This window comes from Corythoichthys intestinalis, chromosome 4 (genome assembly GCF_030265065.1).
Source record: "Corythoichthys intestinalis isolate RoL2023-P3 chromosome 4, ASM3026506v1, whole genome shotgun sequence".
NCBI lineage: Eukaryota > Metazoa > Chordata > Actinopteri > Syngnathiformes > Syngnathidae > Corythoichthys > Corythoichthys intestinalis.
The window spans coordinates 44,864,359-44,892,208 of NC_080398.1; the positions used below are offsets into that span (position 1 = coordinate 44,864,359).

The following is a 27,850-nucleotide window of genomic DNA, read 5'->3' on the forward strand; positions in this document are numbered from 1 at the left end:
CTTAATAGAATATTTATAGTAATAAGTTGAAAATTAGCGTTTTTTTGTTTTGTTTCCCATCATTCTTGAGGGGAATTCTAAATCAGGTTGCTTAGGACAGCTATACTTTTTGCTAAGATCATTATCTATTGAATATAGTACCCCTGCCGGTGTCGTGACAAGTAGTTACCCCCGTAAAAAAATTGTGTCACCTGGGCGGAGCCACTGCGCTGCACTGATTTGCTTGATTTCCGTGATTTGGTGATGTAGTTATTTATGAGGTTTTAAAACATAGCCCATCCATCATTAAATGGAAGGTTTTTGGGTTCGTTTACTAGGCGGTGATTCCTTAGACAAGCAGAAAAACACGCAGTAATACGAGGAATATACATAGCGGTAATATGTAAACGCGATGAGCTGACGGACAATATGGCGGCACAAGTCAGTGGGGCGGTGTTGTGACGTCACGGGAATGGGATCTATAGGAAAGTCAATTACATGCAATGACACTTTTCGGCCACACAAAGGGGACCTGGTCCCCTTGCCCCCTCAAAACTCCGCGTATGACACATGTATGAGATACATTTGCTGATAACCCTCTCCAATTATAGTTCTTAAACATTTGTGTTGCTGACAAAGTCAGTACTTGGAGTGCACAAATGAGCTCCTAAAATGTTTAAGTATTATTTAAGTAATATAGTATTATGGTATAGCATACTTTTCCCCCTTTTTTTTCTGTTACTCCGTTGTAATTTAAAAAAAAAAAAAAAAAGTTGTTTTTCATGAAGAAAAATGTAGTTGCAGTGTCAGTTTACAGCGCTGCCTTCGTGTTGCGTCACCGTCACACTGCAGTGACATCATCAAGCTCCTACCTGTTTTGGGACAGTGCGGAAATACAAATTCTGGGCGGATTTGTTTGACGACTGTATTAGTTCTTCCTTCCCTTTTTCATTTACTTGGCCCTATCCTCCCATGTGAGGCAATACCCTGCATTAACTATGCTAGTACTCGAAGTGAACAAACGACGTAAACAGTAGGCTTAAAACTTTTTCCTCCGGGCGCCATGGGAGAATCGGACCCTACCGGGGCCTTGAGCCGCAGGCGAAGGGCTACATTTGCGGCGGGGAAAGGAGTGAGTATGCAGCCGATGAATGAAAAGTGTTCGTCTGCGAGTCAACTCTCGTTAGCCGCCTGCAGAAAGACAGACAGCGAACCGGGCAAAGTTGACCGCTTGTTTGAAACAACCGGGCCCACCACCAAATGTGACAAAAAGAAACGGAAGAATGACATAAACGAAAGATTAAGGTGAGAAAATAAGATAAAACCAAAGCATATTGCGTTTGTTTTTAAATTAAGCCACTGCCATGACGCCAAACTGTGTAGGCGGGAAGCTATTAATGTACAAGTTACCTCGTTTGATCGAGTTCATATTGTCACCTCGCTTGACTTAAAACACATAGGCCAGAAAGAATGGACTGCTAATTTAAATGATTAGGTGCATTATGCAAACGATGCCATTGTGTCCAATCAGATGTAGTCACTTTCAAATTCAGGACATGAGTAAAATGTGTAAATCATAACAATTGCCAGTTGCTGTTTCAACAGTACCACAATTACTTTAAATCAAATCTGACATAGTCCCAGTGAAATAAATAACACATTAATCTGTTTTTATTTTCAACTCAATCAAGCTGCCACAAGACACAAGAATCCCTGCTGACTTCCTCGAGTGGGTACAATAACTACAGAGGGATTCTAAACTGGTGTGTGGTGATGCTGGTAAGAAGACACGTAACATGCAAGCCACAGATACGACTCTATGTGCATTGTTTAATGTGTATACTGCTTGAGTTGCAGTTAAAATCTAGCCCTCCCGTCAGACTGAAAGAGACACACCCAAGACTGGTTGCCAGCAGATCACAGAGCACGTAAACAAAAATGCATTGACAATTTAGGCAAGTACTATTGAAATTGGATGGAAGATTAATTTACCCTACGAGCCTGTTATTGTGGAAGGAAGGTGAAGTTAAGTGTCCAGAGTAAATAAACACAGGGCCCATCCTGACCGTTACGAATCAATTTATTTGAATAACTGATGACAAAGCCACAAGAAAATCCACTATTAAAATAAACAGTATGGACAATAAGGGTTCTCCAAACAGGGTTCTATGCCGCTTATTCCGATCATCCATGATTGAGATCTCTGGAGGCGTGGTAGGATTTGTGGGTGGGGGGGCTCCACCCAACAAACTCATCCCATAACACCAAGTGTGTGTTTGTCAAATTTTGCAGTTATTTGGTTGTTGAAGTATTTTGACTCGTTTTAAGCCATCTTTCAGTTGCATGTCTAGTTGAAATTTGCAGAGTACCTGTAGAATAACTGGCAATGCATTTCCTGTCAAGGTTCTGTTAAGCTTAATGAATACACTGTATCACAAATTTTAATGGCAAAATTATCACAAACAAATATTAAGTATATTTTTTGGGGCAGCTAAACAATCACTAGTCTCCAAGAACACTCACTTTTTTCTATTCCCTGTCAGAATTGGTCTTTTGCCAATCTACACACTGTATAAATATGCATCTTGGTAAGGTGTTTTATTTTCAATCAATAGTCCCCTTAAAGTGCTCTGACTAAGTTTCACTGGTCCGATATACCCCAGTTAAGATAAAAAGACAATTTTTGTCCTCACAACGCAGATTACTTCCAGGTATGGCACGATGATTGCAAACAAAGCGAATATGTCAACACATTTTACAGTATTTCGTCTTCTCTGCTCAAGGAAGGGACTGAATGTGAGATAATAGGAGCAGGGATGAGGCTGTAGCAAAGCCTGCCTGCTGCTAATCCAGCCTTTGAACATGGATCGTTGTGTTCATCACAAGAGGTTTTCCCTTCATTCCTACTGAACTTCTGTCCCATCCCCAGGCATGGAGCCTTTGTGTGGGGTAATGAGATATCACCATCCATTCACAAATAGAGAGAATGAGCAAGAGAGATAAAAAAAAAATGACAAGAGAAAAGTGTGATGAAGTGGAAGAAAAAGTTTGAGGAGGGAAAGAACATTGAAGAAACGAAAGATATATTCCATTAATGGGGAAAAAATGACAGAACAGGTGAAAAGAGTAATTTTCCAAAAGAAATACAATATTTTTCAGACTATAAACCGTACATGGATTTATGGCTTTATCGGGCGAACGAGCATCATGCTCGCGAGTTGAGAGGGAAACATCCTTCATTTTATTTGGCTGCCTAAAGCGTAATGGTGACGTTGACACTGGTGCAACTACCGACTCTTACTTTATCCAACAACACTCTGACTTTCCAAGTGTAGTAGCTCACAGTTGGAATGCATTGTGGGGTGCACCTTTAGTTTTTCTGCTAGGATAGCTCTGTGAGATTTCTAGCTACATGTTGATTTGTTGGCAAGAAAAGACCCTTGCAAACAAACCCTACAGATGAACAATTTCACCTGAACATGGTTGGTTTGACATATTTTGATAGAACAGATAGCCAAAGTTTGTGACATGACTCTCTGTTGCTAGTACCAACTTAGGCAACAAAGTTAGCCGACAGAGGGCTAAGCGCAGGCTGTTTTCATCAAGCTTGGGATTTTATCTCCTTAGAAGACTCCCTCTATTGGTTGGTGTTATTGCAGAAGAACAACATAGGGGAAGGAAGCAATGCTTGGTTTAAAACAGACATGTCCAAAGTCCGGCCCGGAGACCAAATGCGGCCCGTTGTCAAATTTCATCCGGCCCCCAGCCTCTGTCATAAAATCAATAACATCTGGCCAGCACACAGACTTAATAAATTGGTCAGCAGTACTGCTACCAGCATATGAAGTAGCTTACACACTAAATGCTGCTCCTCATTTTCCCACTAAAAGGCAGCAGCACTCTAAACAACATTACCTCTTGTGACCCTTTACTCCCAATTTTCTAAAATGACGACAATCAACAAAAAAAAAGTTGACTGCGACAGCCGACGCTTCATGGATAGGTGGAAATTGGACTATTTCTTCACTAAAATACGCAACAACAGGGTCTGCTTCTTTTGCAAATACAGTCGCTGTTTTTAAAGAGGTCAATGTGAGGCGATATTACCAAACAAGATATTACCAAACAAGACACGCTGACATGGGAAAACCCATTGGCAGTGTATCAAATACTTGTTCTCCCCACTGTACGACAAGATTACAGGGAAGATACGTAGCTAGAAATTCAAGCAACTTGAAGCTAGTTTAATTTCACAGCAGCAGTATTTCGCAAGAGCCCGAGACTCGAAAGAGAACGCCACAAAGGTTAGTTGCGAGATTGTTGAAATTATTAATTAAAAAAAAAAAAATAATGAAGCAAATGTGACACACAGAATGGCTTCCTAAAATTTGTTTAAATACAGTGCCTTGCAAAAGTATTCGGCCCCCTTGAACCTTGCAACCTTTCGCCGCATTTCAGGCTTCAAACATAAAGATATAAAATTTTAATTTTTCGTCAAGAATCAACAACAAGTGGGACACAATCGTGAAGTGGAACAAAATTTATTGGATAATTTAAACTTTTTTAAAAAATAAAAAACTGAAAAGTGGGGCGTGCAATATTATTCGGCCCCCTTGCGTTAATACTTTGTAGCGCCACCTTTTGCTCCAATTACAGCTGCACGTCGCTTGGGGTATGTTTCTATCAGTTTTGCACATCGGGAGACTGACATTCTTGCCCATTCTTCCTTGCAAAACAGCTCGAGCTCAGTGAGGTTGGATGGAGAGTGTTTGTGAACAGCAGTCTTCAGCTCTTTCCACAGATTCTCGATTGGATTCAGGTCTGGACTTTGACTTGGCCATTCTAACACCTGGATACGTTTATTTTTGAACCATTCCATTGTAGATTTGGCTTTATGTTTTGGATCATTGTCCTGTTGGAAGATAAATCTCCGTCCCAGTCTCAGGTCTTGTGCAGATACCAACAGGTTTTCTTCCAGAATGTTCCTGTATTTGGCTGCATCCATCTTCCCGTCAATTTTAACCATCTTCCCTGTCCCTGCTGAAGAAAAGCAGGCCCAAACCATGATGCTGCCACCACCATGTTTGACAGTGGGGATGGTGTGTTCAGGGTGATGAGCTGTGTTCCTTTTACGCCAAACATATCGTTTTGCATTGTGGCCAAAAAGTTCAATTTTGGTTTCATCTGACCAGAGCACCTTCTTCCACATGCTTGGTGTGTCTCCCAGGTGGCTTGTGGCAAACTTTAAACGAGACTTTTTATGGATATCTTTGAGAAATGGCTTTCTTCTTGCCACTCTTCCATAAAGGCCAGATTTGTGCAGTGTACTTGTTGTCCTATGGACAGACTCTCCCACCTCAGCTGTAGATCTCTGCAGTTCATCCAGAGTGATCATGGGCCTCTTGGCTGCATCTCTGATCAGTTTTCTCCTTGTTTGAGAAGAAAGTTTGGAAGGACGGCCGGGTCTTGGTAGATTTGCAGTGGTCTGATGCTCCTTCCATTTCAATATGATGGCTTGCACAGTGCTCCTTGAGATGTTTAAAGCTTGGGAAATCTTTTTGTATCCAAATCCGGCTTTAAACTTCTCCACAACAGTATCTCAGACCTGCCTGGTGTGTTCCTTGGTTTTCATAATGCTCTCTGCACTTTAAACAGAACCATGAGACTATCATAGAGCAAGTGCATTTATACGGAGACTTGATTACACACAGGTGGATTCTATTTATCATCATCGGTCATTTAGGACAACATTGGATCATTCAGAGATCCTCACTGAACTTCTGGAGTGAGTTTGCTGCACTGAAAGTAAAGGGGCCGAATAATATTGCACGCCCCACTTTTCAGTTTTTTATTTGTTAAAAAAGTTTAAATTATCCAATAACTGTTGTTCCACTTCACGATTGTGTCCCACTTGTTGTTGATTCTTGAAAAAAAATTAAATTTCATATCTTTATGTTTGAAGCCTGAAATGTGGCGAAAGGTTGCAAGATTCAAGGGGGCCGAATACTTTTGCAAGGCACTGTATGCCATCAAGGCAGACCCGATTTACGACTCTCCTCTGTAGCCTGACGTACAGCTCCACAAAATTCTGACTACGCGTCGCGTCAACGAGTGGTGACGTGACACAAATGAACTGTGATTGGTCCGCTCAGACTGTTGTTTCCGGTTCAGCGCGAAATCACCGCTATTTACAAACATTCTTGTGCTAACGAGCGCCCTCGCAACACTCTTTTGTGTCGCCTGGCCACAACATTTGTATGATCAACATTTGTTGTTCAATGTTAATGAGCAAAAGATCCACATCCAAGTGTTCCATCTCCGTTTTCAGTTTTTTATTTGTTAAAAAAGTTTAAATTATCCAATAAATGTTGTTCCACTTCACGATTGTGTCCCACTTGTTGTTGATTCTTGACAAAAAAATTAAATTTCATATCTTTATGTTTGAAGCCTGAAATGTGGCGAAAGGTTGCAAGATTCAAGGGGGCCAAATACTTTTGCAAGGCACTGTATATTGTTCTACGTAAAGGATGTCAGCCAAGGTCGGCCCCCCACATTTTTACAACACCAAATCTGGCCCTCATTGCAAAAAGTTTGGACACCCCTGGTTTAAAAGAATGTCGGATTAATTGTGTTCAAGTTAAGAGATTTTTAATCCACCAAATCTTTCTGTGTAATATCTTTCTATATAACTGTCTCATATTAAATCTTGGACACCTGTGGCTTATAGTCAGGTGTGGCGTAAATGTGCATTAATGTTATTAAGTTAAATTTGGTTGGTGCAGTTTATGGTCAGTTGCAGTCTGTAGTGCAGAATTCACGGTACATGTAACTTTCATTTGTTGTTTCAGGTACTTAGTAATGCCCGACTCTTCCTAGAAAACCTGTTAAGGTAAGCACATTTGCTTGGATCCAGTCTTTGCTATCATACTTCTGGATAATCTTTTCATTCCATTCCATTTATTAGGTTATTGGACATCACGCACACTGATGCATTAATATTTCAGTTGGAAAGGTTAGATGAAATGTCCGTTTCTACAATATGTTACAAGCCACTAGTCCAAATAAGCTGTGTAGTTAAATGTTCGATAACAAGGGGTGGTGTAATAGGCATATTGAATAGTTTACTGCTAGCAGTTCTTTAAAGGTGAAGCGACATCAATCTTCAAGATGAAGAGAAGTACCGTCAGATAACTGCATTGAGTCAGTAGTTCAATGACATCTCTGTTTGGAGTTTAAACGAGTTTCACATGATTTACATGCTGACCATACAATTGTATGCTGAACTCAAACGTGTGACGTGCATTACTCATACTGTATGTTTAATCTGTACAAAGCAATATCACACTTCATGATGGCAGTTTTTTTATTTAGCCTAAATGGCCCCTGCATTACTCAGTAACATTTTTTAAACCTCCCAACTCAAATAGTGATCCTTACTTTCCTCTGATAATGACAATATAATACTGTTAATGACAATATACTGTAATACTGCAAGGGCTCGAAGTTAACATTTTAGGTGAGTGCTTTAATTTTTCGCTTGCCAATGGCAAACATTTACATTTTACAATTTATCTAACTTTGGGGTGCTTAATCCAAACCTATCCTTATTTTTTTCTGTGAGTCCCCCCCCCAAATGAATCATTTTTGAGGAAAGAAAAAATATTGCAAGGCAATATTTTTTAACAAAGTGGGTATATACCGTAGCTGGCAGTTCGAAACTGCACACACCGGAGACCAACAATGGTGGCATGTGGTGTACTGCACTGCTGCCAAAGTGTTCCAATATGTGAAAATCAGTAAACTATGACAAACCAATGCAAGAAAAATCTATATAACTATGCAAAGGACTGAAACCTTAAACGCGTATAGGGAAAATATATGCAGAATCTGTAAATAATATACTCATAAGAACGACTCTGAAATGGAGTGCACCTCTATAGCGCTTTTCTGACATATATTCTGATTGATAAATTATCAAAAATGCTTTATACAGTATGTGTTTGCCTGGCGCATTAATGCTGGATGTTATATTTTTTAAGTTGGAAATTGAGTAGTTATCAAAATCCTTCGCTGTTGCAGATGGTAGAACACAGATCACGGTTTGTAACATTTGACCCATTGTAACGTCATCCTGGATTGCTAAAGTTAAGCTAGCCTGGTATAGGAGATGTCCTATTTTCATCACAAACTAGGCAACTCTGGTGGGTTTTTTTGTTTTGTTTTTTTTTTGTTTTTTTTGTTTTTTGGATCTTCCTTAGCCCATCTTCATGTACTTCACTGCAGGGATGGGCTACTCACTCTCTCTCCCTTAAATAAACGGTACAAATACATTTTGGACCCACTGATCCACTTCCCATTCAAATAACAAATTGAGGCACCACCTATTCATACACGGCTCTTTCTTTTTTTCACTGCCGATTTGTGCGCTACTTGAAATGTATATTTTTAAATTTGCTTTCAACAGAATTGGGTAAGTATTATACGAGGGCTGCTTGCTTAACTTTGAGCCTTCAGTGAAGCTTAAGTGTAGTGTTCCAAACTAGTGTTGTCCTGATCCGATACTCAGTATTGGTATCAGCTCCGGATATGGCTATTTTTGGAGTATAAGGGAGTATCGGATTTACCGGTAGTTACAAGATTGGATTAAATCCCATATTCACGTTTTTCACACTGTTGTACTTTTTGGCTAATGCAAATCAAATCACTTGGTAAACATGTCCGCTGTGTAGGACTACTTCTCTTTAGACACCAATGATTGAAAAAGACCTTTGTTGAATATTGATAAAGGGGGCATTTCAGGAGGTACCAGCAGGGCTCACTTTAATACAGAAAAAAAACATGATTTGTCTTTCACAGCGGAGTCACCTCACAAAGGTAGCGCCAGCATTTTTGAAGTGCCTTTTACTGTTATTTCTTTTGTGATACTGAGTTGTATTATACAGTAGATTTTGAATTTAAACTATTTGGGATTTTATATATTTATTAAGTATTTTGAATAACTTGGTTGGCAGAGAAAGTTTGTTGCAATACAGATAATTTTGTAAACCAAAATAAAAGGATATATGTAATATTGTTTGTATTTTATTTTTTTCTTTTTTGGTGTTGTTTTTAATGATCCAAAAAAAATATTCTGTAAAACAGATCGTGAAATAATCGGATCGGAAGTCAACTTCAATTCCAACCCTGGTTAGAAAAAAAATCATTAAGAGACACATGTCGCAGTAGTTGGAGTGGTTTGATTTCAATAAAAAAATTCTTAATAAAATTTTGCTTCAACAGATATGGGATTCTGGTGGACCCGATTCAAGTGGTTTCCTTATTCTTGAAGGACCCCTACAGCTGGCCTGCGGTGTGCTTGATAATTGGTAGGTATTACCCTAAGGGCAAAATTTTTCATCAAGGGATCATTGACAATACTGCTGCTTGATTCTTCTAACATTTGTGACCTGGCATACCAAAATGAGTTGGAAGTAATCCAGACAGATTTCAAGATAAAAGACAACTGTAGTACATTTGGTCCAAAGTTTTGGAATTAAGATTTCATAAATGGAATATACTTAAAGGGGAAGTTCAGAATTTTTGACATTAAGCTTAATTTTCGAGTTAGCAGGGGTTTAAAGGGATCCTCTATTTTTAAGACAAGTAATTCTTAAAAGATAAATGTTAGTATGAGTTATAATAATTTGATATTAAAACCCCTCTTAATATTTTTGTTTTAATAAAGTTTGTAAAATTATTTTAAGTGGTAGGTCTCCATTCTTGTTACGTCGCAGTGCGTGACGTCACCGGGCCCGTTGCCGAAATTCCAGCGTGTCACTCGTTAGCTTTCCCAACATGTCGTCGGTTCTACCCTTCCTATTTGAACCAGATCTGAAAAGTGAGGAGCAGGACAGCACTGTCGGTCGCTCACAAGACGAGCTTCAGGGGAAAATGCGTGCAGCAATTACCTGATAAGACAAAAGTTGGGCAAAAGTCTCAATGACAACAGAGCGAGAGAGCCTATACTGTTGGGAACTCCGGTTGGGAGCGAGAGTAAACGCTGTTGGGAACTCCGGTTTTATTAGCAGATATTCAAGTTAAGCATATTGCGTTTTCAAACTTATCCCAATATAATTATGTAGATTGTTAGCATCCATAGCTGTCGTGTACTTTATATACAGTACAGGCCAAAGAGCACAACATATTTAAGTACAAAAGAACAATTGTGGTTTATTAGAGCCTACATGTATTTAAGGTAGAGGATCACTTTAATTAGTCGGTGGAGTTGGTTTTAACAAATTCCATGCAGTTTGTTTGTCATTTGTTAGTTGCAGGGCTCTGAAGTGGCCAAGCTAGTGCGAGTCAATGGTCCTTCCTGTTAATATCCAATAAAACCCACATTGCAGTTTTATTCCTTTATTCTTTGCTCTCAACCGCCAACCACACTTTTCCGGCAACAACCACCAAAAACACAATAATGGGCGCATTCACTTACGTCACAATTATGCGCTGCAAAACCAAATGCCAACACCGAATACAAACAATAACCATAAACCATTAACGAATTCAACTTAACACTTCCTAGCATGCCAATAAAAAATAACATACTCACATGAGAATCACTGATTACCAATGCAATTAATAGTGTTGGCTATGTTTTCAGGATGAAGTTATCTAAACTTACCTTTGCATGTCAATAATTGTCGTATGAACAGCAACATTTTTAATCCAGCAGCTCTGCAGGGAACAGGCTGTCTAGGCAAGCAGGGCGGGGTGATATCACATTGTTTTTTTCACCGCTAATTTTTCATGTCGTAGCCAGTAGCAAGTAACCACAGTTTATATTGTTCCTCGTTCTTCATATGGAATTTGTGGAAACATTTCTTCTGTCTTCACATTTCACCTTGTTGCCATCCTTCAGTCAAGACTCAAATGGCCGAAACACTCCTCTCTAGTGTGGTCGCATTACACATCTAAAAAAAATAGTATGCAAAACAACAATTCATACAATAGTATGAATTACGACAGTTTGGTGTGACATTGTTTTGGCCGCACTCGTATTTCGAATAATGATCTTTATAGAGGTGCAACAATTAATCGATTAATTGACAACTAATCGATGAGCAAATTAATTCACTATTTTGATAACCGATTAATCGTTTAGGACCTTCTTCACCTTAAACTTGTGTAAATTCTTGAAATTATAACAAACGGTATGTATATAACTTCTCAGTTGTATATATTATGAGATTTCTTCATTTTTGTTAAGTCAAAGTAGGATATGAACATGAACTGCTTTTTGGAAAACAACAATTAACATTTTTGCCAATATTCGGACAGCTTACTGTCTAAACTAGTTTCTTAATGAAGCTGCAACAACTAATCAATTAATAGCATAGTTGCCAAAGAATTTGATAATTGATACAGTTGAAGGAAATATTCATCCATTTTGTCTTCATGGCTACTTACAACATTCCGAAAACAACTTCAAGGTAACTCGTTTAATTAATCGTCCGATTAATCGATTATGAACATAATCGTTATTTGCAGCCCTAGATCTGTATTTTGAATGTATTTAATTGTTAGATCTGTTAATATCGTTTTTTTTTTTTTTTTTATTGGCAAGCTAGGAAGCACCATTGACTTGCACCAGCTTAGCCCTGCAACTAAGTTTGTTGAAACCAACTCCACCAACTAATTAAAACCATGCTAACTCAAAAAATAAGCCTTTGTCAAAAATTCTGAACTTCCATTTAAAATATGTCTTCTATCAATTCATATTTGCTTTAATTTATTCTGAAATAAAAATCACAAAGTGTTTGTCGAAGGTAGATGCAGGGGTTAATTTGTGCCGGATCACGCCGTAACAAGATCCAACACCTCTTGATTTTAGCCTCCCTATGTTCCGGGACCTATTTGGGCAGATCCGGCACCTCTCGTGTATAGAAAATAATAATAATATGTCGCGCGGCGACTTCCGTGGCTCGTTCAACAACGCGCCCTCGTGCAACTCTCCTTTTCACTCTCTTTCTCTCCCTCTCACGCGCGCCCACTTCTTCTTCTACGCCAAATTGGCAATGCCGGTCACACTGAAACGGGACAGTGACCCCTTGGGGATGCCGCTAACAATGTTGTTTATAAAAATTTAACGTCATTTGAAGAGTCGGAGATTTGTTGATGCACTGAAAGGTTGGACCAACAAATCACGCTCCTGACATAAAAACAAACAAAACTTTGAAAATTTACGGCATCTAGGGAGCAAGCAGCCAGGATCAAACGGTATTTCAACATGCCAAAAAGACAGTTGCATTTGCTGTCCTGTTTCGAAAAGAAGGAAGATGGTTAAAAATGAGTCAGAAAAGCTACACCGGAGCAAAAGGCGGGAACCGCGACTTTAGCTCGCTTACAGAAAGATATGAGAAGGAGAGGAGTGGGCACTGAGCGGAGAAAAATGTGGGACATCCACCAACAGGTCAGGGATGGACAGCAGCTCAGTTCAAGGTGAATGCAATAAAGTAGGCGACACCGTTTTGAATTATTTTCAATTTATTTGCTTACATAGACGTATACAATAATTACAACTGTTCTTGGGACAAATTATTATAGAAGTATAATGAATTTATGGATAAATATGTTATAAATATGATAAATATGTTTGTAAACCACAGACGTGAGGAACGAATATAACGGCGTAGTGATACATTTGGTGATGAGTCCCTAGCTATGCACATCATCTAGCCATGTTATATCGTGATTAATACACGGCAACTGACCAATCAGAGAGCTTCCTCAAACTCACCCGTTATTATAATAAAAAATAATAATGGGAGATTTGTTTCATTTATTGTAACCTCAGATATTTTTATATTTTACTTTTTAGTTTGTTTTACAAGTTAGACCTGTTGAGAAACTATTTGCTGTCTGTGTACTGTAAGTCCCACCTGTGGTTATGTGGGCAATTGTCCGTGCTGTGCAGAGTGTAGCCTAAATAGTTGTAAATTGTTGTCATAACATTTATACCATGGATATTATCTGAAATTGAGGCTTGTAAGTCCGACAGCATGGCAAGTGGGCATTTGCGTGTTGTTTTCAGCACCATTTTCTGCGTGCGTTCAGGGACCTATGCCCGTCTCGTCATCCCTGCGCTGTCATATGCACTTTGCGTTTGCACCTTATCTCAAAACATAGCAAAACAATTGCTCATTTCCTTACCGTTTTTGTAAATATCAACATATGGAATCTGTAATTAATTTGAAAATGTCCTTTTTCCCAAATTTGTGCTTATTCTAATAATTCTATGTCGCTATGAGTTCAATTTGGCTGGGGAATGTGTAAGGATTTGCTATATTACTGCAATTCTATTAAATCTACTATCTAGTTAATTGCCACTCCGAAATACCATATTCATCCAAGACAGCTTGAGTCCATGGTCAAAGCACAAGCTGTCTTTTCTCTTGTCACAAACACATAATTTTCCACTGATTGTTCAGGTGAAAATAAAAAACGAATTCAGAAGATTTAGTGGCTCTCTCCAAGAAGAGGTTGCTGACCGTCAGAATCAGCTGTATGGTTGCTATTTGGATGGTGCTGCAAATGTATGGCACACATGTACACAAACGTGCTGGTACTTCTGTGGTGGTAATAGACACGAAGGCAGAGAATGACAATAGCTCCGCTGAACTTGAAAATAAGCCTGAGGATCAAGGGGAATGGCAAAATGGTTCAGGTTTGGACATTACTGAGCAACCAGATGATGACGAGGATCAAGAACCCTTGGTTGTTGGTAACGTTCAATCACACTGTTTAAAAAATAATTTTATAAGTTAAATAAAATGCATAAAAGTCATTATTTCATGGCCAAAGCATACAATAAAGTCTTCTTCAATATGCCCTGAGTGTCTGTGTCAAATGGTTATCCAGCTTCACTAACATGCTAATTTCTATGGAGAAGGGAAGGGTTGTTGTAAAGTATAAAATGCACGGACAACCCAATTTCAAATCACAAATTCCCTGAGCTGAAATCACAAAGCATAATGGTTGATGCTGTATGTCATTGTAAAGCTGAGACGATTCTCTTTTCGCTGGAACCAAAACTTCAGTTTTGAAAAACAGACCACTGTCACTCATTATGCTGTGCCTGATCATATTTTTGTATTGAAATATAGTGAGTCCTCAAAAGATCCTTGATTTGGCATATATTTGATTATTGGCATGGCGAATTACGCTTAAGAAATGTAACCTTTTGTAATTAAGCTGTACTGTACACTATTAAATTAGCAATGAACTGTAATAGCACAGATACCAGGAGAAAGTGACTTAACTAGCCTTGGTCAGGACCTGAACAGGCACATACCGTATATATTTCTTCCGATGCATAATGTGAACGTCTGCAGTGGTGCAGCTCAATTTGTCTCAAGAGGGATGCCCACTTGGCCTATATTCTGATACACCGCATAGATACAATGCTATGCTGCAATGGACAAGAAGCAACATATTCTGCTTTTAAGCCACCTGATTCTCTTTACTCAACTTTTCTCCCACTCCCATTTCCCGAGTACAGCTTTTTGTCTTAGAATAAAAAATCTAACTGATTTTTTTTCTTTTAAATGCAGTTTATGCTATTAATTATTCATCACAATTAAGCCAATACATTAGAATGCACATCCAATTTAGAATTTCACAAGTGTGATGTGGATTGCTATAGTAATTAAAATGTCTAGGTTTAATAAACCTTCTGCAGTTATTAGAAATATAAGAAATTAATTACTTTGTAATAAAACTTGTGGATTTTTGTATGCATTGATTAGATGTGTTCTGTGGAACAGAAATGGTGAAATTACTTTTTGGCTGTATTGCAGTAGAATTTAGAGTGATCATCTACTAGTATGTCTTTGTGAGACCAAAGCCAAGAGCAATTGTGGGCACGTTACAAGGCAAAAAAAATGTGCTGTGTAGCACTATTTGTAACTGTAATTGTAATATATTTTCCAAGTCAATCTACTGTACATGCTCTTATATATGTATGGACAGTTGTGTCATTTGTTTACTGTCATTGTTTTCAACAGTGTCCAATGCATTTATCATGGTGGCTCTTAATACGGAAAGACAGTTGTCAAAGGTAAGTGCATAAAAACCCTGCATTCTTCAATTTACCTTTAAAACCACACATGGACTGAATTTATTATATCAGCCATTTGATACTAGAAATTTTCTAAAACGCCTTTTAATACTGAATAGCTCTTCCTGTTGTTAATAGAACAATGTATTTTCAGCGACTACATTGACAATTTAGTCATACTCTGTTACGAAACATTATACACCTTTTAAAAGTTTACCTTTTTTAAGTCATATGTTTTATACTCCAGTAGTCTGATCAATCCCACTGTTTATTGATAAATGGAAGGACAATACTGAATGTTTCACATCAGTTACAAGCAACCTTGCTGACCTTGGGTCTTTCTCCTACTGCCCAGGGGTCATTCAGTGAGGGCGTTGGCTGTCTTGTCCATTGTATTAATTTGGGTGTCATGTTGACATTCCCTGCTGCAGTGGTGCTCTTCGTGCCCTCCACGACCCCAGGTAAAATGTTAAAATACCATTTCTCAACTAGATAGCGGTTTGGCATGCTAATTGAGTGGAGTGTTGCATTGTTATCGGTCCTCTGAGTACCTGCAACATTACTACATTATGTATGAAACAAAATAATGTCATTGCATTTGTCATTGTCTTTGTCTTTAAAAGTATCAACCAACCTATTTGAATGTGCTTCAAAAGATCTCTTATAAGCTAGACATAATTTGAGCTAGTGAATGGTAATGGACCAGTTGGTCATGACTGGATTGTATCCAGCTGACAGAAAAAACAGAGTTTAACAGAAGGAAAGGGTTGCCAAAGACTGTATGGTTTGCAGGACAGGGTCATCAAGGGGTCACTGTGTTTTGCATGTCGAAAACTGGCGACACATTGGAACCATAGAAATGATATGCGAAAGGCATCCCTACCATATACTGTAGCACTACGTATTCAGTACATACAGTAGTTTAGGATGTATGGTGTGACAAGATTTTAAGACTTGTGCAAAATTTAGTAAAAAAAAGACTAATTTGAAAAATCGTGAAAAAGGCGCATTAAAAAGTATTATCTTAAATGTTGCCATTGGCATACTTAAAAAAAGTTCAGGTACTGGTTTCATAAAAGTTACAAACTGGTTTTCCCTCTTCAGGGCCTCAGACTGTTTTTTATTAACTAGAAGCACAGAATCCCAGGACCTGATTGTAATTGGGTGAACAAGATCATTTATTTTCTGAAATTTTAAAGGTGACAGTGGGGAGAACAAGTATTTGATACACTGCCGATTTTGCTGGTTTTCCCACTTGCAAAGCATGTAGAGGTCTGTAATTTGTATCATAAATTCTCTTCAATTGTGAGGGACGGAATCTAATACAAAAATCCAGAAAATCACGTATGATTTTTAAATAACAAATTTGTATTTAATTGCATGAAATAAGTATTTGATACATCACAAAAATCGAACTTAATATTTGGTACAGAAACCTTTGTTTGCTATTACAGATACCAAACGTTTCCTGTAGTCTTTGACAAGGTTTGCACACACTGCAGCAGGGATTTTGGCCCACTCCTTCATGCAGATCTTCTCCAGAGCCTTCAGGTTTCGGGGCTGCTGCCGGGCAACACGGACTTTCAGCTCCCTCCATAGATTTTCTATCGGGTTCAGATCTGGTGACTGGCTAGGCCACTCCAGGACCTTAAGATGCTTCTTACGGAGCCACTCTTTAGTTGCCTTGGCTGTGTGCTTTGGGTCATTGTCATGCCTGAAGACCCAGTCACGACCCATCTTCAAGGCTCTCACTGAAGGAAGGAGATTATCAGCAAAGATCTGGCGATACTTAGCCCCATCCATCCTCCCCTCAAAACGGTGCAGTCGTCCTGTACCCTTGGCAAAGAAGCAGCCCCAAAAAATGATGTTTCCTCCTCCATGTTTCACGCTTGGGATGGTGTTGTTGGGGTTGTACTCATCCTTCTTTTTCCTCCAAACACGACAAGCCGAGTTTAGACCAAAAAGTTAAATTTTGGTCTCATCCGACCACATTACCTTCTCCCATTGCTCCTCTGGATCATCCAGATGGTCAGTGGCAAACTTCAGAGGTGTCTGGACATGCACTGGCTTCAGCAGCGGGACCTTGCGTGCGCTGTAGGATTTTAATCCATGACGGCGTAATGTGTTTCCGATGGTTTTCTTCGAGACTGTGGTTCCAGCTCTCTTCAGGTCATTGACCAGGTACTGCCCTGTAATTCTGGGCTGATCCTTCACCTTCCTCATGATAAGTGTTGCCCCACGAGGTGAGAGCTTGCATGGAGCCCCAGAACGAGGCAGATTGACCGTCTACTTGAACTTCTTCCATTTTCTAATAATCACTCCAACAGTTGTTACCTTCTCACCAAGCTGCTTGCTTATTTTCCTGTAGCTCATCCCAGCCTTGTGCAGGTCTATTATTTTATCCCTGATGTCCTTACACAGCTCTTTGGTCTTGGCCATTGTGGAGAGGTTGGCGTTTGTTTGTTTGAGCATGTGAACAGGTGTCTTTTATACAGGTAACAAGTTCAAACAGGTGCAGTTACTTCCGGTAATGAGTGGAGAACAGGAGGGGTTCTTAAAAAAGAACTAAGGGCCGAAATATTTACTTGCTGGTAATGTATCAAATACTTATTTCATGCAGTTAAATACAAATGTATTATTTAAAAATTATACAATGTGATTTTCTGGATTTTTGTATTAGATTCCGTCCCTCACAGTTGAAGTGAACTTATGATACAAATTACAGACCTCTACATGACTTGCAAGTGGGAAAACCAGCAAAATCGGCAGTGTATCAAATACTTGTTCTCCCCACTGTAGTGATGAAATAACCCAAGGTTACCGGGAACTTGCCAAATAGAACAATAATAGTTAATATTTTTATATTGGACGATATACCGTTTTGTGTGAGTGTGTGTGTATGGGTGCAGGTGAGCGCCATATGCTCTAAACTAAATGACCCGGAATTGGATCAAGTATAAAATAACATGATCAGGACATCCCTACTTTGCTTGCTTTAATGTCAGACCATATTTTTACAGATTGGCATTTAAGGTGTGGCAGATGAATACAACAAAATAAAATGAGTCCACCAATACAGAAACTTTGTTTTTTCTGTGTAATATAAAAAATGAAAATACAGTAGTATCTCGACATACGAATTTAATTCGTTCCAGGACCCGGTTTTTATGTCGAAATGGTCGTATGTCGAGACGGATTTCCCCATAAGAATACATTATAATTCGATTAATTTGTTCCACAGCCCAAAAACCGACGATACATCCTTAATAAATATTGCTGGTGCAATTACAAATAGCAATTACACAAATAGGACATTTAAAAAAGCGTTTTTATTGTCATCTTAACTTACTGGCGAACAGAGGTCGGAGGACACAGTGGGTGAGGAGGTAGAGGAGGATAGGGCGAGCTGTGTTCGGTCTAATGCCAGCACACCATGCTCATATTTTTCTATGATTTCTTTCTTTATTTCAATGGTAAGCGTAACCTACTTCCTTTTTTCACCACCACTACTACTACCTGCACTAACCTTCTTGGGAACCATAGTGATTTCTCTCACAAGAAAATCTGACGTGCTTCCGTCTTGCGGGAAAACTATGAATTTGCGATACTGTCGTAAGTTGTCGTTTCTCAAGCATTTCGTCATATGTCGAGACGGATGACAAGTCAAATTTTACGTCGTATGTCACAAATAATTGTATGTCGATACGTTCGAATGTCAAGTAGTACCACTGTAATACCCGTAGCAGTACGGTTGTTCTTCCTTTTCCTGTTTTTCTTTCAAAATACTCCAAAGGCTTGTTTTTAAATGCAGAGTGCTTGTTCTCCAAATGGTGAAGTAGTTTTGAAGGCTTCATTGCCTCATTTGAAAGCTAGTCACTCCATATTATGCAGAATAGGCTAGTGCATGGGTATCACCTGTCACAATAAATTCATATTAAAAAAGGTCTCCTTATAATGTCTGTTAACTGCGCCTTTTTTTCGCAACGGTTTTGTTTGTTACACATTTTCCTTGCTTGTAGGTTTAATAATGGCGCTAATGTATGCGCATGACCGAGACAAGCGTCACGATGTGTCACTATGCAGGAGGCGAACATTATGTCGGAATCTAGTGATATAAAAAATAAAACATTGTTAATAGATAAATATAATAAATTAAACTAAAGTAGTCTAAGTTCGGACATCCTGTATGACAGTGCATAAGTTATGTACGGCATAAAGGAGCTTGGGAGTATTTGATGACAAATTTGTCCTAAAATATCTGCCCCTAGCAGTGTGTCATTTTCAGTGTTTAAACATTATTTTCCCCATTATGATAATTCTAAGAAATTCCTCATTTGCATATTTCGCAAAAGGGTAATTTATATTAAACAATTGCAATACTTTTAAATCCATAGCTTTCTGTTATTCACTAGCTACCTGCCTTTTTCAAAAAGTGAAGTTGTTGATGCACTAGTCTGTAATAACTTACTTGAGGAATTGGCCTTCCTCCATGGTCATGCCTTCCATGACCTGTTATAGCAATACGTTAGTCTCCAAGATGTGCAGGTCTATGCTTCCTTTGCTGCATTGGACGTCAGGCTCTTTGCAGTTTTGAGTGTTTGTATGAGTGTGTCTGCTGTTTATAGCCCTCTCAAAAACCTGTGTACAGAGAGTACCATCCTCGGGCTGGGTGCACATACACAGGCTTTTAAAGTTGTTTTGCCCTTCACCGTAATCAAGTGACAGATGTAAATAACATCCTCATCAAGGTTACTGTATCCACCTAACACCCCAAAGTTTCACACCATTAACATATTCCAGTATGATGAGTACAGATTCTTGGCATTGCTCCTGTCCTTTAGTCATCGCTCTAGTGCAGCCATGTATAATTTTATGAGACATATTATGAAGGCGATAATGGGTTTCTTGCAAATGCATGGTAATGTGGTTGTTCTATTGCATGCATTGCTCTGAGATGTTGACTTGGCATTGAGATTAGTTTAATGTCCAAACACCATAAATGGCAGAAAGTGTCGCTTCGGCTTTTGGTCCCTTCACCCCTCCCCTCTGGTCCTGTCCTCTCCTCTTACTGGGAGGTGAATGAGTAAAGGAGTCAGCCCATCTGTCTGTTCTCCTCCTAGCTCTGCTGTTCGCACAGGAAGGACAGTACAAGAGGGCAGGTGTGTGTTTGTGTGTGCCTGGGCTGTGTGTGTACGACCACCAGTATGTGCACACACCTGCATCAACGTTGGCCAATTGTAAAAAGGGAAAGAAGAACAAAATGCAGTCTTTGCTTATGCTAAAGCATATCCACTCCAACATTTCATAGGTTTTTAGCTTAAGTTACCATTGATCTTTCAGTCTTGCACAACCATTTTCTTTTAAATTGTGACATTTCAGAGAACATTTCTGTCACTGGTAGTTTATGATTGAGATAGAATGATTACGTCATCATTGGTTGTGTGTCACTATGATTACCAGTAGCTGTCCGAAGGCTATGTTAACCAGATAGACAGATGGGAAACAAATAGGATCGGCTGTTATTTGACGCCAGGTATTCTGACCTGCACTTCACCCTGCTGATACAACAATCATTATTTGCAATCTTTACTGCATGTGTGCAATTTTATTATTGCATTAAATTGTGTGAATGTGACTCACTTGCAGCCAGACTAAAACTTCATCTTTAGTGTCACAGCTCGTGTTCTGTACTTCTCACTGTGCTGGTCAGTGCATTGAATGCTAATGTGCCTCCTGTCATCCTCTCTTCCTCTTCTTTAGCTGGAGGTGCGATCGTACTCGGTACTTACACCATTCTCTTCTTAAAGCTGTACTCCTACAAGGAAGTCAACATGTGGTGTCGGGAGCTGAGCACCATTAAGGCCAAGAAACTGGCGAGGTCACTGTCTTGTAAGTTAAAGAACATTCTTGGAGTACCAAGTGGCCAGTGTTCTTGTAGTGACATCTACTGCCAGGCATATATTATTGCAGCATGTCTTAGTCTGTGTTCAGTGATAGCACGTTATTTCCTTTTCGCCATAGGTCCATCATCTCAGTACTCTAATGGAAAGGACCATAAAGTTTGTTACCCTGGTAACCTCACAATGAGAGGTACAGAAATTTGTCTGAACATTATTTTTGTTCCTGTTTGATTGCCTAATTTTCCTGTGAAACAATATTCAAATTGTTTGTGTGTATGTAGACCTTTACTACTTTACCTTTGCTCCGACTCTGTGCTATGAGCTCAACTTTCCCCGCTCTTCCAAGATTCGAATGGGTTTCCTGCTCAGAAGACTTTTTGAGATGGTATGAGATATTTAATCCAACAGCAATTATTTATTATTATCTTTTATGCGACTTAATTTCAGGAAAATTGGGCTGCATACATATTTGGACCTTAATTACTGTTTGAGGGAAAATAAAAGCTCATGCACGCTATCTGTGGTGCACTTGTGAATAGTTTGAAAAATGTTGCCGGGTAAGAATGAATAAAATGATTTGCCTCTGTGTTTGTACGCAGCTATTCCTGATTCAGATGTTAGTGGGTCTAACTCAGCAGGTGCACTTGCATTATAATCACTTCAACGTCTCTTTATAAAATTAAAATCATGGTACACTTGTAAACATTTTAAAACACTGCTTTCACTTATCTCTTCTAGTGGATGATTCCCATCATTCAAAGTTCCATGAAGCCACTGGAGGTGAGAATTGACTCTAGCAAAGCATTTTATGACTGCTTTAAGCATAACCTGGTCTCCCTTTTTCCTCTTTCATTGTAGGACATGGATCTATCTCGGATGACTGAGAGACTCTTAAGATTGGCAGTGAGTAACCCATATAAACACAAGATATAGCTGTTGTACTTGAGTTTTGCAGATAACAGAGGGTAAGCTGTTAATTTTCGTATTATTTCACACCATATACTATTCTCATGTTTACTGTATGTGGATCCCTGTTTCTCTTCAAAGGTTCCGAACCACTTGCTTTGGTTGATGTTTTTCTACTGGTTCTTTCACTCATCTTTGAACTTCACAGCAGAGCTTCTACGCTTTGGAGACCGACAGTTCTACAAAGACTGGTGGTAAATATTTGCATCCGTGGATAAATTTAATTTTTATTTTGCATGAATTTTCTTCAATGTAGTAATGCATCATTGTAAATTGTGCCTGGTGAGTGACATTTGATCATTTTGCAAAGCCTAGGAGGTATGAGAGGGAATTAGAAGTGCCTGATAGAAAGCGTTTTCCGTCAGTATTAATGAAAGTGTCATACTCACTGATCCACTATTTAGGCTTTGTAAAACCTCAGTATCCTTTTTGCCGACTCATCTTTTAGGAACTCTGAGTCTGTGACATATTTCTGGCAGAACTGGAACATCCCCGTTCACAAGTGGTGTCTCCGGTGAGTTATTCACACACTTAAACTTGGAAACAGAGCAGCCAAATTTGTCGCAGTAAAGTCAAGGAAGCATTTGGTTTGACGCAAGCAGGCTGTACATAACACCAAGATGTGTTTGGAAGATGAAAAGAAAGAACTAGTCATAAGTACATCACACAAAGCAAGAAATATGAACACATCAGGAAGAGGAACTACTTCACCTTCATCTTCAAAATGCAAATATGATTTTATTTATTCCATCACTACTTTAATTATTAACAAAGTCAAGGTACAGTGATCCCTCCTTTTTCATGGTTAAAAGGGGACCAGAATCCCCTGCGAAAAGTGAAGAACCTCGAAGTAGGGTTTTATTACTGTACCTGTGTGATGCATGGGGGAACTTCGCACACCTCCTGGATGTTTTGTAGGTCGACCCACGAGCAAAGAGGGTGTATAACGGAGATTTGATTCTTCATTTGAGAAGGTAAATTTCCCCAGTGATGTTGGAGGTTTGTAGCAGGTTTTAGGTGCTCTCAAAGCAGGTAAAATGATGAAAGGTACCACTGAAAATGACCCCGGAGGACCAGGAGGTGTTTGGAGGGGATTTAGTGCTCCATTTATGGGTAAACGTTTGTGAAACTACTCGTGAGGTGTTGGAGGTTCGGCGCGAGCTTTAGGTATTCTCAAAGCAGGTAAAAATGATGAAAAATAATGCTAAATATCCCTTCAGAGGTCCTGGAGATGTTTGGTGTCGATACAGTGCTCTGTTTTTGGGTTAAAAAAATGGCAAAAAAAAAAAAAAAAGTTAAAATGTCCCTGTTGGTTGTGGAGGTTTGTCTCAAAGTAGGTAAAAAAACGGAGAAAAGTTCAGAAAGTGACCCTGTGACACGAGATAAATCCACTCAAATTTGTTCTATGATTTGTCAATCAGCATAGGCGATGGTACGCAGCCAATCAGCGCATGAGATAAGGCCACTTTTATCCGTGGACTCGTTCGTCGATCATAATGGGGGAGGCTGCGATAGTTCTCACGCGATGAAGTTACTCTCATTGGCGGTCTCATCTGCTAAAGAGGCTGCAATGGTGCTCATTGGTGTCTAATGTGTCAATCAAATAGCAGAAACCAATCGCACATCTTGTATGAGTGCCTGTAGGTACAAAGCCCCTGAGTCATGCCTACCTTGCTGTGAAACAATGTCTCCTGCACCCCAAAATTATACGATTATTTTTTTTTTTTTTGTCCGTTTTTATTTTTTATTATGAACACTTTTTAAAACCCGCGATGCACTGAATCCGTGAACCGCAAAATCGCGAGGAATCACAACTTAAAATATCTCCTTTCCATCCTCCAATAGGGAAAATAAAATAAAATTATTATTATTATTAAATTAACAGAAATATGTCAAGTAATTTGCAACCCTGTGTTCTGATGCATGTGAATAGATTATTCTCAGTGTTTAAATAAAAATAAGAGCCTTTTGACTTTATCCTGAATATTAGCTGCATGTAAACGTAGCCAGTTTCTTAAATTATAGTTCACAAAATTATGCGTTAATATCCTATGGTAAGGAGAATTCCTGTGATTTACCGTTTTCAATGTTGCGGTCCGCGAATGCGGAGTCAAGGTTGGACCCCAAAATAGAGCTTAGATCTTGAGCCCGAACCCGACCCGACCCGAATTTCAGGCCAGGTCAGGCACAAAATGTCAATTATTTACATACGGGTCGGGCCGGACTTCTCTCGCTAACTTTTTTTTAATAAATATATATTCATATATTTATACTAAAACGATGTATGGTTGTTAAACTAAGGAATACTTGTTATAAAATAAATAATTTGGGTAAAACTGAGAAGGCGCTGTGCATGCCTGCGCATGTGAACGCCGTGGCCCCGCCCTCTTTTTAATCTTCCCCTAACGCCCTAGCGCCCTCCGCGAGTCCGCATCCTGGTATTTCCTTTTCGATATGTAGCAGCAAGAAGTAAAAAACAAACTAAAGACGGGGGAATTGAAAAGGCAAACATGCACCGCTGCGCTGTGGGAGTGGGGCATGGGAAGGCTTCAAATTGATTGTTGAAGATGCTATAGAGAAACCTGTGTCTGCTTTGCTGAATGTAAACAAATGTGGCGCTTTGCTCTCATACGAGAAATATATTTAACAAACTTATCCAGCATTATTTCGTTGTGTAAATGCATTAAAATGATCATAAAAATTTGTAGACTATTTAAACATTGAGAAAGCTTATGTTTTTTTTCTGCCAACTCGAAGAGATTAAAATAAATGTCAAATCCACTATCTGCCTGATAGAACAGACACACAAATATAAAAGATATAAATGTTTATTGAATATGGATCTTACTGTCTTGTTTAACTGGGAGAATTTGTTAAAAAAGACAGGCTTTAATTTGTTATCATTATGCACAGGCATTGTAACAAACGTGATCACACAAAACGCAACCACACATCGCATCCCCGCATTTTCTCCTTCTCCCGAGTCCTCTCAAATAAATAAAACAATTTCAGGTTTTTTTTCGGGTTCAGGCCTACAAATTAAACATAAAATTTAAGGGGTTTTTTTGGGGGGGGGCTTGCGCCTACAAATTCCGGGGGATTTTGGGCTCGGGCCTGCAAATCAAGTGGGTCGGGTCAAGCTTGATTTTTTTTTTTACGCCCAATCTAACCTCTACCCCAAAGCAGGCAACAACAACAGAGGTATTGTTCCCAAGGATTTATTAAACACACAAAAAAGTATGTGATTGCAAAAAAGAGGTAACGAAAAGGGTCAATAAAACTAGCCTGAGGGTAAACCAAGGTGAGAGGCAAGGTGCCACAAAAGCAGGACATAATCAAATATTGCACTCAAATACCTGCACAAGGTAGAAGATTCCAAAACGATACTGGCAGACAAACAAAAACTAACGCAAGGGCGCATCTACCTAGAATACAACGAGTAGCTCAAGAACACAAAATATCAAAGGGCGATTAGCAAATCAATAACTCGGCAACCTTGCTTGGATCACCTGCATTTAAATATACTGCTGATGAGATGGCATGAGATGCAGGTGCGACGTCAGGAACTTTGCCTGGCTCTGTAACAAAACACAATCTGACCAACAGCAGAATGTGATAATCAAGGCCTATAATGTTGATTTTTTTTTCTTGCAGGCACTTTTACAAGCCATTGCTGAGGAGAGGTTTTAGTAAGATGGTGAGCCAGTCAGCAGTCTTCTTCTTGTCAGCATTCTTTCATGAGGTATACATCTGAGTCCATGAACTAATCCTTAACTCATGCAAACATTAAGAAGCAGATGTAAACTTTCAACCGTTCATTGCCATCTGTCGTTTTTCCCTTTCGCTATTTTAGTATCTTGTGAGTGTCCCTCTGAGGATGTTCCGTCTGTGGGCCTTTATGGGCATGATGGCTCAGGTAATCTGATTCTGAACCTAAATAATGTTCCGTAAATGTTTGTATAAACATCGTATACGTACCTTACATATCGGTTTTTCAACTATGTGATTTGATTTAAAAGTGTTTAACTGACTCTGTTATTTATTGTTTATTTATATTTCACAATTTCATCACAAGCAAATTTGTGTAATGTTGTAATTTTGGTATACATGGTTACCCATATGTCTGTTAGAAATGTGTCTACTTCCTTACCTTGATGTGTGTTGCACGTTTAAATCCCCAATTATGGTACCTTGCCCACCAGACGTGCATAGCAACACATTTGATCTCTAACGTCAATCTTTGTTTTATTTATTCTTCATTAGCTCCCACTGGCCTGGTTTGTTGGACATTACCTGCGGGGTAACTATGGCAACGCAGCAGTGTGGATTTCACTCATAATTGGTCAACCATTCGCCGTCCTAATGTATGTCCATGACTACTACGTTCTGCATTACCGGCAAGAGACTGACTAATTTGAACGTATTTGATTCTTCAACAGTGTCTCTGTATGTTACATGCAAACAGAGACACTCATGGCCAACTATTCTGTCATGACAGCCGTAAGATACGTTAGTTTTATTGACTTTAATTTGGTTCAATAACTTGTTTTAGTTAAGGATGACTCGCTCAAATGTTTATGTCACAGTTCAAAATTATCTAGGTTGTTGAAAAGCCTCTCATACATACATGTTCAAATTCAGCTAATGTGGCCTCTCATACTCTACATACATCAGGGGTCTCTAAACCGGTCCTCCAAGGCTGCTGCGGGTCCCGGTTTTTGTTCCTACCGATCGAGTCGAGACAGATTAACCAATAAGGTTTCTGCTAAAACAAGCAGCACCTGACTCCAATCAACTTATTACACTTGCAAGACACCAGATTGGTGAAAAGGTGTCATCTTGTTTTATTGGAATGAAATCCTGCACCCACTGCCGCCCTTTGTGGAATAGTTTGGAGACCCCTGCTCTACGTCCATCTGGTTGGCAGATCCTCATGAGAGTCATGTGGATGCTGGAGCCACTCTAGCTGACGATGGGCTTGGAGGCAGGGTACACCGTGTTACGGCTGCAAGCCATTGTAGGGTACCCCCTCTAATGGCTGCAAGCCAATCGCTGGGCACATGTGGATAATTCAGCTTTCACACTCGCCATCAAACCTACGGACAATTGTGAATGTTCGATCAGCAGACCGTGCATGTTTTATAGGAAGTTGGAGGCAACTGGAGTACCCAGAGAAAAACAGACGCAGGCATGAGAAGAACATACAAATTTCGCACAGGAAGGACATAGCCCAGGGTTGAACCTTGGTCTTTGTACTGTGAGGTAGTTTTACCCAGTTACACTAACCCTCTCACATATTGGGCCCAAAATGACATTCTATCTGCTGAGAAAAATACCTCCACCCCCAACCCCTACTCTTAAGAAAGATAGGGATGTTAAGGGGGAAAAAAACTTAGATGCAAGTATCCTTATGCAATTTGCTGTCACTTTAATTTAGTAGAAAATTGTACTTACTACATTTAATGTTGACACACCTGAAAATTTTGTGATCTATACTAAATTTAAACACTATTTTGCGACTTTTTTTTTTTTTTCTTTTCATGAATGCACCTATGTATTTTCATACATTTACACAAGAGCGTGATGTTTTTGTCGGTCTGTTGTTTTTTTTTTTGTTTGTTTGTTTGTTTTTTGTTTTATTTCCCTTTTTTACTGTACTTAATGCATTTGTGGGTACCAAAGTGAATAATGCTAAATGTCAATGGTGATGACATTTAAAGTGCCTTGTGAGACATAACAGTTGTCAAGGGGCTTCGTCAAAATGTTACTGTGAAATGATTAAACTAAAATATGTTTTTGAAGTACAGTTTTTAATTCGTTTTGTCAATGTTGAGACAAAACGTATGTTGCTGTCAAGTGAAGTAATAAATGTGAATTTACTATTTTACAGTGTTTATTCTTTTTCATA

The 27,850-nt window shown here is 39.1% G+C and overlaps 1 protein-coding gene across 1 annotated transcript; it reads left to right on the forward strand.

Annotated features, from left to right (window-relative positions):
* The first annotated feature begins 856 nt into the window (after nucleotides 1-856).
* On the forward strand, nucleotides 857-27,809 carry LOC130915277 (diacylglycerol O-acyltransferase 1-like). The gene is made up of 17 exons (XM_057835205.1): nucleotides 857-1,284; nucleotides 1,671-1,758; nucleotides 6,828-6,868; nucleotides 9,259-9,344; nucleotides 15,024-15,076; nucleotides 15,432-15,537; nucleotides 20,837-20,965; nucleotides 21,098-21,166; nucleotides 21,258-21,361; nucleotides 21,576-21,614; nucleotides 21,715-21,756; nucleotides 21,835-21,879; nucleotides 22,024-22,136; nucleotides 22,391-22,456; nucleotides 25,597-25,684; nucleotides 25,796-25,858; nucleotides 26,206-27,809. The coding sequence occupies exons 1-17, from the start codon at nucleotides 1,043-1,045 to the stop codon at nucleotides 26,353-26,355; spliced, it is 1,524 nt and encodes a 507-aa protein (XP_057691188.1). The 5' UTR covers nucleotides 857-1,042; the 3' UTR covers nucleotides 26,356-27,809.
* The last annotated feature ends 41 nt before the right edge of the window (nucleotides 27,810-27,850 follow it).

Excerpts from the sequence above, each read along its gene's own strand:
- LOC130915277 (XM_057835205.1), top strand. The coding sequence starts at position 1,043 with ATGGGAGAATCGGACCCTACCGGGGCCTTGAGCCGCAGGCGAAGGGCT. Across the intron at positions 21,167-21,257 it reads TGGTAACCTCACAATGAGAG|ACCTTTACTACTTTACCTTT; the intron begins GTACAGAAATTT and ends GTGTGTATGTAG. Across the intron at positions 21,362-21,575 it reads TCAGAAGACTTTTTGAGATG|CTATTCCTGATTCAGATGTT; the intron begins GTATGAGATATT and ends GTTTGTACGCAG.